The sequence below is a fragment of the Castor canadensis genome, chromosome 14, assembly GCF_047511655.1.
Source record: "Castor canadensis chromosome 14, mCasCan1.hap1v2, whole genome shotgun sequence".
NCBI classification, from domain to species: domain Eukaryota; kingdom Metazoa; phylum Chordata; class Mammalia; order Rodentia; family Castoridae; genus Castor; species Castor canadensis.
In genome coordinates this window covers 33,246,180-33,259,901 of record NC_133399.1, presented here as the reverse complement: position 1 = coordinate 33,259,901, position 13,722 = coordinate 33,246,180, and the positions used below count along the sequence as shown (strand labels likewise).

At 34.4% G+C, this 13,722-nt stretch overlaps 1 protein-coding gene across 2 annotated transcripts; it reads right to left on the bottom strand.

The window, feature by feature from the left end:
- Positions 1-7,808: 7,808 nt before the first annotated feature.
- LOC109679978 (olfactory receptor 7G2-like) lies at positions 7,809-11,986 on the bottom strand. Of its 2 annotated transcripts, none has more exons than XM_074053429.1 (2): positions 10,325-11,232; positions 7,809-7,812 (listed from the first exon to the last, which is right to left on the bottom strand). In XM_074053429.1, the coding sequence occupies exons 1-2, from the start codon at positions 11,230-11,232 to the stop codon at positions 7,809-7,811; spliced, it is 912 nt and encodes a 303-aa protein (XP_073909530.1). The 2 variants fall into 2 exon arrangements, with proteins under 2 accessions (XP_073909530.1, XP_073909529.1); XM_074053428.1 differs by lacking the exon at positions 7,809-7,812 and adding an exon at positions 11,964-11,986 and having other exon boundaries at positions 10,306-11,236.
- Positions 11,987-13,722: the final 1,736 nt, after the last annotated feature.

The following is a 13,722-nucleotide window of genomic DNA, read 5'->3' as shown; positions in this document are numbered from 1 at the left end:
GTGTCAGGTGTCCCAATGAGACATGTTGGCAGAGACAGGAAATTGAGTGTCCTTTCTTGGTTCCATTGATAGTCAAATTTTCCATGGGCTTACTATACATCATTGCTGTAATACGCTGAATTATATTTGCCAGTATTTTTCTAAATCCTTTCTCAGTAGATTTATGTGACAAATTATTTGTGGTTAATTTATGTGACAAATAATTAAATGTTACCTTTTGAGAAAAAGGGGAATTTTCTCGATAAAGGTTTAACAAAGATTATCATTTTAGACCCTAATTATAACCAGATGTTTTACAAAAAGGGTGAAAACACAGGAAAGAGGAAACCTTCATAAACATGCTAATTGAAATTTGACTGCTGTATCTGGTGTTTGATTTCCAGTGATTGATCACTTTTGTTTTAAGAAAGTGTCATTTTCATAGACTTCTAGAGCACTGTAATACCTAAGCATATATTTCTATATAATTTACATAAATATAATACTATTTAATCTCATAAATATTAATTATAATAGATGAATTTCACTTTGTTTTGGTATTCTTATCAATGTGCCTCAGAATTAATTTTGTTGTTGGGTTTAGCAGCTATTCATTTACATTCAATCCTGTTTGTTTTTATATTTTGTGTGGTGACATTAAAAGTAAGGATCATTTATGATGTTAATTAAATTTGGGCAGCTATTTTTCTGTTATTGTTAACAGAGTTGTTTGAGTATTCTTTTCTAAAGGGCCTTTACACTTGAGGTATAAATAGTGGGTATTGTGGCTTTTAAATTTTTGAAAACAGTAAGGAAATTTATTACAAGAGGTATCTCCTTTATTTATTCATTCATTGCTACAGTTTGAGTGTTTCTACCAAATTCATGATGAAATTTAATTTCCATGTTCAGGTAGTAAGAGGTAGTGCTAAATGAGACCTATAAAATTGATTAGTTCACTCACAAATCAATGAAATAGTGGGCCAAGGGTTTATTTCTGCATTAGATTTCTTACAAAAATATGCACTCAGTGGCTTACTTTCTGTCTTGCCAAGATGCACCATAATACCTTCGAACTCACAAGTCCCCCAAAACAAGAACACTCTGAGCAGATGGTGCCACTCAAACTTGGACTTTCCAGCTTCTAGTACTATAAGAAAAAAAATTTTCTTTCTATAAATTATAAAATGCAGAGGAGGAAAAGAGAATGATATAGATTAAATAACAAACAAACACAATACTTTTGTGTATGAAAAATATTATATAACCATACAATTTAAGTTGTTGAATAAGAGTGGTGCAGGATAATAGAGAATGAATAAGTAATAGAGGGGGTTACTTTGATTAAATTACAATATATACATGTGTGAATATCCAAGGTGATTTCTCCTTGAATAATCAATATACATTAAAAAAATTAAAGACAGGAAGGTAAAATATGTCCTACCTGAGTGAGTACCAGTGAGAGGCAAAGGGTAAATGCAGAGGGTGAAGGAGGGAAAATATGGTAGCAGTATTTTTTTCATGTATAAATATAGAACAGTGAAACTTGTTAAAAATGTTCTAAGAAAGAGGGGATGAAGCTGAGGGAAGACTGATAAAGAGGTGAATCTAATTAAGATATCTTGTACACATATATGTAAATGTAACAATGGATATCCCCTGTACAACTATCATATGCTAATAAATAAAAAATAAAACAAAAGAGAGGAGTGGGCAAGATGGTTGAGAAGTAGATGCTTTCTCTGTTTGGCCTCATGAATAAGAATGAGTAGACACCTGAACAAGGAAGGACAGAAACATAAAACAGATCACCATAAAGGTAGGGCTCTTTTGAAAGGAGAGGATAATTGAGGAAAGTAAAGAGGGTGAATATGGTTCTATTTTCTATATAAGTATGAATATGGAGCATTGAATCTTGTCAAAGTAAACATAAGAAGGGGACTGGAGTAGAAAGAAGAATTGAGGTGATAAATCAATTTGGGGCAAAATACATGTATACATGAAAAAGCCAATATGAACCCCCCTGCATAACAAAAGTTTCCTTTTTAAAATATGAAGGACAGGAAAGTGAAACAGATCCTATCCACTGGTGGGTGTCAGTGGAAGAGACAGGGCATAAGGAAAGGATGAAAGAGAGAAAATATAGTAGAAGTATTCTTATTCATGTATGAAAATATAACAATGAAATTTTTGAAATTGTTCTAAGAAGGGGAGAAAGGGAATAAAGGACAAAGATGGCGGTGGTGAATGTAATTAAGACATATTATATAAATATCACAATGTACCCTTGTACAACTATAATATTCTAATCATAAAAAGTGAGAACAAGCAGAAGAGCCAAAGAGAGCAGGCATTGGGGAAATACAAGAGTGATAGGATGTCTGAAAATTACAGTGAATTAAAAAGATGATAGAGAAACAGATTGGGGCACCCATAACTGCTCCCCATGATGGAAGAAGAAGCCTACTCCTCCACCTCAAGTTAAGCCAGTCAGCTGCTTTGGGAGAGTGGCAGAAATATTTCTATGAAAATTATTATGCCACCCACAAATTCTAACCTCACTGTGGGGATATCAGGAGACAGTAATTTTCCCCTACATGAGAGACCAACAGAAAACAAGGTAACTACTCATTCATCATACCTCAAAGTGCTGAGACAACCTCCTCACAGAGTCTGAATTCCTCAGGGATACAGGACAGAGCAGCTTTGACTTGCAGCAAGCTGAAAAGGTGAAAAGGGGTAGGGAATAGGCAAATGCACTGACTTGTCTAAGGAAAATCTCCAAAGCAAAGAAGCTCTCCTTCCCTGAAAGAGAATTCAAACATTCAAAGCTCCCTAAACCAGGAAAATTTGGATACTGATAAATGAAGATTTGAAAAATTACAGCCCAGAGAGTTCTGGGACTCCTAGACACATTGTCCATGTGGGAATGAGGCAAGTGTGTCCATTCACCCTACTGTTACTCAATATTGTACTGGAATTCCTAGGCAGAACAGAAAGACACAACAAAGAAAAAAAGGAAAAGTAATAAGTCAACTTGTCCCTATTTGCAGATAATATGATCTTCTAATGAATGACCTTAAAAATTAACCAAAAAACTCTTGGATTTCATAGGCAAGTTCAGCAACGTAGCAAAACAAAAATACAATACACAAAAGTCAATAGCATTTCCAAACACAAACAACAAAGAATCTGAAAACTAAGATCAGTAAAACAATTCCATTCATGTTACATTCAACAAACTAATTAAGGAGAATAGACTTAATTAAGGAGGTGACTGACCAATACAATGAAAATTATAAATCTCAAAAGAAAGAAATCAATGAAGAATTAGAAGCCAGAAGGACATGACATTCTCATGGATCAGCAGAAACAATACTGTGAAAATAGCTACACCACCAAAAGAAATCTATATGTTGAATGCAATCCCTATCAAAATTCCAATGACTTTCTTCACCAAGGTAGAAAAATTAACCCAAAAGATCACATAGAAACACAAAAGGCCTTCAGTAGCCAAAGCAATCCATAGAGAAAAGAGCAACACTGGAAGTATCACAATACCTGACTTCAAACTATAGAGCCACACACATCTACAGCCATTTAACTTTTGACAAATGATCCCAAAATATGAGTTGGAGCAAAGATAGACTCCTAAACAAATCATACTGGGAAGACCGGATGTCCATCTGCAGAAGACTGAAATTAGATCTCAGTCTCTCAACTTTTAATATTACAAATTCAAAGTGAATTAAAGATCTTAATGTAAGATCTGAAACTGTGAAATTGCTCCCGGAAAAATAAGGAACTCATTAGACCACAAATACATAGGTAATAAGTTTATGCACAGAATTGCAATGCCTCAGAAATTATGAGAAAGGATTGACAAATGGGACTGCATGAATCCAAAATGTTTCTGCAATGCAAAAGAAAATGTCACCAGACTGAAAAGACAGTCAGTAAAATGGGAGAAAATCTTTGAAAGCTGTACATCTGAAAAGGGATTATCAGAACATTCAGGGACCTCAAAAATGTAACCCACTGAATAAATGGGCCAATAAACTGAACAGACAATTCTCAAAAAAAGAACTAAAAATGGCCAAAGAAATTAAGTATATGAATAAATGGTCAATGTCCTTGAATCAGAAATCAAAATGGCATTGAGATTCCACCTCACCCTAGTCAAAATGACTACCAACAATAACACAAACAAAACAAATTCTGGTGAGGATGTTGGGGGAAAGGAACACTTCTGCACTGTTTATGGAAATGTAAATTAGTGCAACTGCTATGTAAAACAGTATGGAAGTTCCTCAAAAAACTAAAAATAGAAATACCATATGATCCAGTGATAAGACTCCTGTGTATCTGTGTGTCCTGTGTACCTGAAGGAATGTGGTCCGGGATACAAAAGACAAACTTGTACAATCATGTGTATTGTAGTATTGTTTTCAGTAGCCAAGCTTTGTAAATAGCCCAGATGTTCCAAAATGAAGAATGGATTGTTAAAACATGATATATCAAGAATGATCTTAGTTGTTTCCATAACTTGGCTATTGTTAATAGAGCCACCATAAACATGGGTGTGTAGGGGCCTCTGGAGTAATCTGTGTTGTATTTCTTTGGATATATCCCCAGGAGTGGGATTGCTGGATCCTATGGCAGATCTATGTTTACGTTTTTAAGGAGTCTCCAATTTTTTTTTCCAGAATGATTGTACCAGCTTGCATTTCCACCAGCAGTGGATTAAGGTTCCTTTTTCCCCACATCCTCATCAACACATGTTGTTGGTGGTGTTTTTGATGATGACTATTCTAACAGGGGTGAGGTGGAATCTTAGTGTGGTTTTGATTTGCATTTCCTTTATGGCTAGAGATGGTGAGCATTTTTTCATGTGTTATTTTGCCATCTGAATTTCTTCTTTTGAGAAAGTTCTGTTTAGTTCAGCTGCCCATTTTTTAATTGGTTGATTGATTTTAGGAGAGTTTAGTTTCTTAAGTTCCCTTAACTTGGTTATCAATCCCTTGTCTGATGTATAGCTGGCAAATATTTTCTCCCATTCTGTGGGTGGTCTTTTCAATTTAGACACCATTTCTTTTGTTGTGCAGAAGCTTTGTAATTTTATGAAGTCCCATCTGTCCATCTTTTCTCTTAATTGCTGGGCTGCTGGGGTTCTATTGAAGAAGTCCTTGCCTGTACCTATTACTTCCAAAGTGTTTCCTGCTCTTTCCTGTAGTAACTTCAGAATTTCAGGTCTGATATTTAGGTACTTGATCCATTTTGAGTTGATACTAGTACAGGGTGATAAACATGGATCTAGTTTCAGTTTCTTGCAGATGGATAACCACTTTTCCCAGCAACATTTGTTGAAGAGGCTGTCTTTTCTCCATAGTATGTTTTTGGCACCTTTGTCAAAAATGAGGTGGGTATAGTGGTGTGGATTCATCTCTGGATCTTCTATTCTGTTCCACTGGTCTTCAGGTCTATTTTTATGCCAGTACCATGCTGTTTTTATTGCTATTGCTTTGTAATGTAGTTTGAAGTCTGGCATTATTCACAATAGCCAAGTTATGGAAACAACCACGATGCCCCACTACTGATGAATGGATCAAGAAAATGTGGTACTTGTACACAATGGAATTTTACTCAGCCAGGAGGAAGAATGAAATTTTATCATTTGCAGGTAAATGGATGGAACTGGAGGACATCATTCTGAGTGAGCTCATCCAACCTCAGAAGACCAAAAATTGTATGTTCTCCCTCATATGCGGACTTTAGATCTAGGGCAAATGCAGCAATGTGATTGGATTTGGATCACATGATAAGGGGAGAGCACATTTCAGTGATATAGAAATAGGTAGAAAACCCAAAGCATGAAAGCGTTTGATGTCTCCACTCCAGATCACTTAGAGATGAATCAACATAGGTCATAACACATGTACACGAAAGCAATGCTAGGAATATTTCTGTATAGCTATCATCAAGTCAACTAGCAAAAACACTTTGTCTTCCTTATTAGGCTTGTCTCTTTTCTTCAACAAAACTAGTGATAAAGGTAGAACATGAACTGCCTGGAACTGAGGGGGAAAGGGTGGAGGGGAGCATGGGGGAGAAATGACCCAAATAATGTATACACATGTGAATAAAAAAATAATAATAAAAGGGAAACAAAAGAATGAACTTAGAGTTTTTAAACATGTTGAAATTACCATAAGAAGAGGACTATAGAAGAAAAGAGAAAAATGGAGGGGATTAACCATATCTGGATGTAATATATACTTATGTATATACATGGGAAAGCCATAATGAAACTCTCTGTATAGATTAATTAAAAGTGCCTTTTTATGAACTATGTACTCATGTATGAAAATGAAGAAGAGACATGTTGAAACTACTCTAAGAAGGGGAGTATAAGGAAGAAGTATGGTGGGGGTGAATTTATTTAAGATGTATATTAAACACTTTTGCAAATGTCACAATGTATCCCCAGTACAACAATATGATAATAAAAATGAAGGATAGGTAAAACAGGTCTTATCTTGGGACTGGTGACACAGGGAGGAGGGAGGACATAAGGAAAGGATGAATGATGGCGAATATGGCAGAAATATTATGTACTCATGGGTGAAAATGGAACAGTTAGACTTCTTGAAACTATTCTGAGAAGGGCAGAGGGAGTAAATAGAATGATGTAGGGGGTGAATCTAACTTACATATATTATAAGCATTTTTGTAAATGTCAAATGTACCCAGCTACGAAAGGGAAAGGGCAGTCAGGTGTGAATGTGATCAAACTCCTTTATATGCACAGATTGAAAAAAAAATTAATGAAATGCATTAAATACAACAAAACAAAATGAAGAGATGGGATAAGCAGATAAAAAGAGTAATAAAGTAAATTTGAACAAAGAACAAAAGTGCCTGTGTTAAAAATATTACAATGCAACTACTTTGTAAAATTGATGTACAATAATATAATTATTTAACAAAACAGGAAGGGCTTTCCTCATGTGCATAAATAATTGTCCATGACACTAACGTCAGGTGTGCTGCTTAATGACCCGGTCAAGGATGTTGAGTGTTAATCACTGGCAGAGGGTTTCTTGTCTCTGTGTATTGCAGGGATTCAGTATACAAAGCTTCTCACTAGTGAAACTTTTTTAGTCTCATGTGATTACAGGGCAACATAAGCCACAAAGATGCTGGACAGTGATAAAGAACTTTGATTTTTATGGTTACCCATGCCAGAAAGACCATATAGTACCCTTACTCATCTGTCCACTAGTTTTGGCTCAGCTCTCCTCAAGTAATTTGCACAGTTGAACATATCTTCTTTCCATTTGATTCAAGTGCTCATTTTTGTATACTTACTGGAATCTGAACTAATAAAAATGTCAAAAGACATTACTTTTAAGTCTATAAATATAGCTTCATTTTAAAACTAGATAAATATATTCTATAAATATACATGAAAATATGTATGCTAAAATGAAAGTGCTGAGGGCTAATACAATGAATACTTTATTCTCCCTGTGCATATTATATTCAGTAGTTACTAATATAATCTGAATGGTCATAATTCTAAATGATTTTTGTTTTTAACAACTTTATAAAGGTGTAATTTGCATATGACATGCTACATGCTTTTAGCTGTACAATATTATTCAGTTGACATTTCTATATAGATATGTGTATCACTCTGTCTATATCTGAAAATTCTTCATCCCAGATTTATAATGGCTTATTCATCACTTGAAAAAATTTTTCTCTCTCTCTTTGTAAACTCTTTTATGTTAGTTTTATTTAATTCAGCATACCACTTTTGAGATTCATCTATTCTGTTTTTATCAAAGGTCCATTATTTTTTTGTGCTGAAGAGTAATTATTCTACTACTTGGATTTTCCCTAATTTTATTACCTATTCACTGATTTAAGGAAAATTGGAGTACCTTTAAATTTTAATTATTACAAGTAAATCTGCAATGGATATGTGTGTACAGATATATTTATATGCATGTTTTCATTTAACAAGATTATATATATGCATTTAGTCATGAATAATGAGAGCTAGCTACAGAAAATCATGTCAGTATCTGAAAGGACAACATAAATTTTAGGAGTGAAATGCATGGATCATGAGGTGAAACACTGATTAACTCATTCAGAAATGTTTCAAGTATTTTCCAAAATCATTGTGCAATGAAATGTTCTCACCAGTAAGGCATGAGTATTCTAGTTTCTCAAGTTCTTATTGACTTGTAGTATTGGTAGTCTTTCTAATTGTAGATTTCTAAAAGTACATATTCATAATAATTGTGGCTCATGCCAAAAACATACAAGACAAAATTATAACATCTTAATTTTGAGGAAAGTACAATTTAAGTAATGAATATCTGCCCCCATCAGCACAATAAAAAGGAATAAAAAATGAAAGTTTGTTGATCAAACCATTCAAGAAAGTATTGATATAGTATTTGTATTGAAATTAATTGCATGTGTTAATATAAAATACATTACAACTGAAATATCAAGCCAGTTAGTGAAGAAATTTTCAATGAATATCAGTGAAATGTAATCAACTTAGATTAAAATCTTATGACCTATTAAGAACAAAGGATAATACAATAAAAACATACAGATGTATTTCACAAACGAGGAAAATTCAATGGTCCATTATATGTGAGAACACACTTTTGAAATAAGGGAAATTTAATTTTAATTACATAGTACTTTGAATTCAATAGATCATCAGAATGAATTAAAATGTGTTGTTCATTTGTATTACAAAAACATTGATGATGGGGGTAAATATATTGAAGTGCTTCATATGCATGTATAAAAATAGGATAATGAACCTGTTAAATTATTCTCAAGTGTAGAATGGGATAAAAAAGTTGGTGTGACTTTGATCCACATACATTATATTTATATATATTATACACACATATACATATATATATATAAAACAATGAATGCCTCTTGAACAGGTAATATATGCTAATTAAAAAGAGTGATAACAAAAAGACAATAGACATGCCTATATTTCCACTACCTTCACTCTGGAAAAGAAGTGGTCACTCTTTTCTATCAAGAGATGTAAACAAGATTATACACATGCATTCAATCACAATATGTAGGAAGTAGCTACAGAAATTCATGTCAGCATATGAAAGGACATGAGATTACCATGTGCAACATAAATTATATGTGATTAATGGTCAGTGAATTGTTGCCACATAAGGCAACATATTTGAATCAGAATATGCAACTCACATAAATATTAAACTTTTTAACAAGCTCAAAAGGAGGCAATTTCTTTATAAATGTATCTAACTAATTTGGGATGCGTAGATATGGAATATTATTAAATCTATGGTTGTATAGAAAAACATGATTAACTACTGGTAATTTCATAAGATTCTGTTTAACTGAAGAATGTAATGATAAATACAGAGTTCAGGGAAGTTGTGTCCAAAGAGGAGAAAGGAAGATTTAAGCAAGAGGCTCTTCCAGCACAGTCTACCCTTTATTCTTAACCTACTGATGAGTGGATATATTTCCTATATTAATAAGAATTTATGGGTGTAGGTAAACCTACACAGAACTTAAGATTTCATATTTAAATAACTAAAGCTGAGGCAAGGTGGTCCAGATTACAAACACATTGTCCTACACACTTGGAATGTTAATGTCATGCTTTTCTGAATTCAGACTTCACCAGAAGCTCACAAATCAAGATGTTCCATAGCCATCTCTTCAAACTTGAAAGTCAAAATATGTGGGTTGAGGTAAACTAACCTTAGATATGATCAAAGTCCTTATATGACTCACCTCTGCTCGTGTTTTCTATAAATCTGACGGGGGAACGTCTTCTAGAAGACATCAATGGGACATAGGTGGGAAGCAGTCCTTTAGTTGCAGTGATGAACATTTTCCTTTGTACTCAAATAACGACTGCCCACAGGTCTTATGGGCTGTCCAGACACTCTCCTGATTATCCTGTGAGATTTTCATTGTTCACACTTCTCAGCCATAGAGATAATTCCAACCTATGTTATTGCAGCCTTTTTGGCTTATAAGAGACTGGACTTAATCATGCTAATTTCGCTTTTTCTTCTCTTCTCTTCTTATTTCTTCTCTTCTCTTCTTTTCTCCTTTCTCTCCTCTCCTTCCCTCCCCCACATACCTACTCCAAAAAGTAAAGAAGCCCCGCTGAAAATTTTCCTCATGAAGATAGATTGATGCATTTAGAAATTTTCAGGATAGACCTTAATTTTTTTTGATTCATTAGAACATGGTTTAAACATGAGAAGAATCACAAACAAATTATTTCTTTTTTATCAGCTTTCTCAAGGCTTCCTTCATATCCTTGTTTCTCAGGCTATAGATGAAGGGGTTCATCATTTGAGGGACCACAGAGTACATCATTGAAGCCACTGCAGTCTTCCTGGATGTTTCCATAATTGGAGAGCTGATATACACCCCAAAACCTGTCCCATAGAATAAGAATACAACTAAAAGATGTGATCCACAGGTGGAAAAGGCTTTATACTTTCTGCCTGCTGAGGGCATTTTCAAAATAGAAGAAACAATTCTAGTATAAGATAAAATGATCCCCAAAAAGGAACTACCACCAAGTAAAGCAACTAAGAAATGAACCATAATGTTATTGATGAGGGTGTCAGAACAGGCCAGCATGATGATCTGATCAAGTTCACAGAAGAAATGAGGGATTTCCAGGTTTGTGCAGAAGGACAGCCGCAACACCATTAGACCATTCAACACGGCATCCACAATGCTAATAAACATAGACAACAGAACCAGCATGATACAAAGGTGAGGGTTCATGATGACTGTATACCTCAGTGGGTGACAAATGGCCACATAGCGGTCATAGGCCATTGCTGTGAGAAGACAATTTTCCAAGGAAAGAAATACCACAACAAAGAATAACTGTGTGAGACAACCTATGTAACTGATGCTCTGACTCTGTGCTTGGATGTTTGCTAGCATCTTGGGGACCGTGCTTGTGCTCAAGAAGATATCTGCTAATGACAAATTGGACAGGAAGAAGTACATGGGGGTGTGCAAGTTGGAGTCAGAGCTGACAACCAAGATAACGAGCAGGTTTCCCAGAATGGTGACCAGGTATATATATAGGAAAAGGTAGAAAATGGAAGGCTGATGTTCTGGATCATCGGTCAGTCCCAGAAGAAGGAATTCTGAAACAACTGTTTGGTTTCTGGTTTCCATACTACTGATGATTCTGCAGGGAATGATGGATGACAAGATAATTAAATCTATGATTCTTTGACACATGGTTTTGCATCCGCATCTAGAAATTTATTACAAGTGCTAAAACTTGAACCTACTCTTGACCTACTGAACATAAACTCCATGGATGGTCATCCTGGTATCATGATATACATGACTCCCCTGTAGTTTCTACAGTATTTGGAATAATTCTTTCACAAGTAATAGCATGATCTTTTTTTCCATTTTAAAAAATGTATATGTAGTGGCATTATACTTTTCATGTAATTTTGTTGTAGCTTGCTTATGTTTATACTTATATATACATGGCAACACTTTTATTTCCTCTTACCTTTAAGAACTGTTCAACTAAATTTTTTTGCATTTTAATTTATTTCTCCATTTAATATCTGATTGATATTATGGTGTCTTTTCTTTATCCTACATGTACAATTGCATGCACATACAGTATGAAACCAAGAATAGAGGAACCTATTGGGCTGAAACTCCTTCTAAGAAGGAAAGGAGAGTTTTGGAGTAATAGGAAAACTTTCTTTCTGAACACATATCATTTGCTTAATTAAGCTGAACATTAAGCTGCACAATGTCAACATGATAATTCTGGAAAACAGTGGATAATGATATCTTTTGTATTATTACAACATGTCAGCTGAAGTTACAATTTAAAAGAACCTGTACTTTATAATGAGGAGCAATTAGATAAGGGATACTGTGTCCATCTGAGTGTATACATCCTTCTCCAGATTTCTCATATTCTTTAAACAAAGCTCATACCCAGGATCCTGTGCATAAAATGAGAAATGTGAAGTTTAGCTAACCAGCACCAATCTCCTGCAGCACCTGGAGTATGTGAGAAAATGTTAGAAAATTGTATTATACTCCTTCTGTTTGTGAAGGGGAGCATTCATTTCCAGGAGGAAAATTATTCCTGTCATTATATAGACAGAGAACATTAGTAGAATGAATGATGCATTGAGTAATTTTAGAAAGCCACAACAAAGCATGTTCTTATGATGTGAAACACTTAAGCACAAGTCCCATGGTACTTAGTATTGATCATTTCTTCATGTAATTTCTTCACAGCTTCACCTTTGTAAAACAATAGTAAATACTTGCTTCATTCCCAATGCATTGCCTAAGAACTTTGAGTTACATGACTTGTATCATTGTAAAAAGATGCTTTTTAAATCACCTGGATAATGGATGGACACAGAGATGAGTCTTCAGGAAGAGCACAGAAGCACAGGGTGTAACTGAAGCACTGAAATTTGTGACAATGACACATTCTGTGAGAGGACCCTTGGGTGTTGCTTCTTGAATGGGAAGGACTGTTAATGAAGTAATCAAAGAGTATTTTCAGTTCTTGAATCCCAAGGGACTCAATATCCAAAGTTCCTCATTAGCCAAAAACTATAATTTTAATTAGGAATCTGGAGCAGTGTAAATCCTAAGAGACCAATAATACAGAAGGGAAGAATTCAAGATGGCTATGATTCCCTTCCCCTCCAAAGCTAATTCATCATTTCTCACTACCTATTTCTGCTTATCTACTTTGCAGTCATGTATATACTCTAATATCCAATTAGAGTCCTTCTGTATTTGGATTCTAGTCTTCTCCTTGGAGACAGAAGCAGTAACATCTCTAAAGTCTGTATAGTAGTAGGTATACAAACACCTACATGCATCAATGTAAAAATATGATAATAAATATAGGTAAGGTATTGTAAAAGTGCAAATACTCAAGAGATGTTTCTAAGGTCTACTGAATATTTATTGAAACTTATTCTTAAATCTCTGTATGTAATTCAGCAAATTCTTATCTAAAATCCATAATTCGTTCTATGATCAATGAACTATGAGTTATTCAGTTTTATTACCACATTTACAATTTTTTCACAATAGTTACAGAATATACTATTCCTCAAATGAGTGGATTATAGGATGAAATTACAACTTCTGATTTTAATAGTGTTATTAGAAATTAGAGATTTCCCTAGAAAGCAGGAGTATTCTTGTTTATTCATATTCCCCATAATAAGAAAGAGATTCCAATAATAGGTAAAGAGGTACTCCATGCTAGTAGTTAATGAAAAATTGTATCTCTAATTAGTTCAATAATTTCATATGTTTTGGGAGAAGATAAAGATGGTGGTAGATTATTGACATTCCTATAGCCTAGCAGAGACTGACTATCTGCACTTGTTGTATATTTCCTTGTTCTATGTAGCAGGATTTGGGGTTTACATCAGCTCTGCACTTACAGTTTCAGCCCAGAAAACTGCAGTGGCTTTAGCGCTTGGGTTTCTAGAGTGAATCACAGTGACAGGATCCCTGGCAATCTGACAGAATGCCTGATACTTCCATCACCACATTTTCTAAAATGTCCAAATTACATGAAATCTAAGTATATTTAATCTTGGGTTTAAGACTTAACTGATTTTCTGTCTAGATCTGTGATGTTTGACAAAT

Coding starts and splice junctions, on each gene's coding strand:
- LOC109679978 (XM_074053428.1), bottom strand. CDS start 11,986: ATGTATACACTCAGATGGACACA. Junction 11,237..11,963: donor TATACACTCAGATGGACACA/GTATCCCTTATC, acceptor CAGAATCATCAG/TAGTATGGAAACCAGAAACC.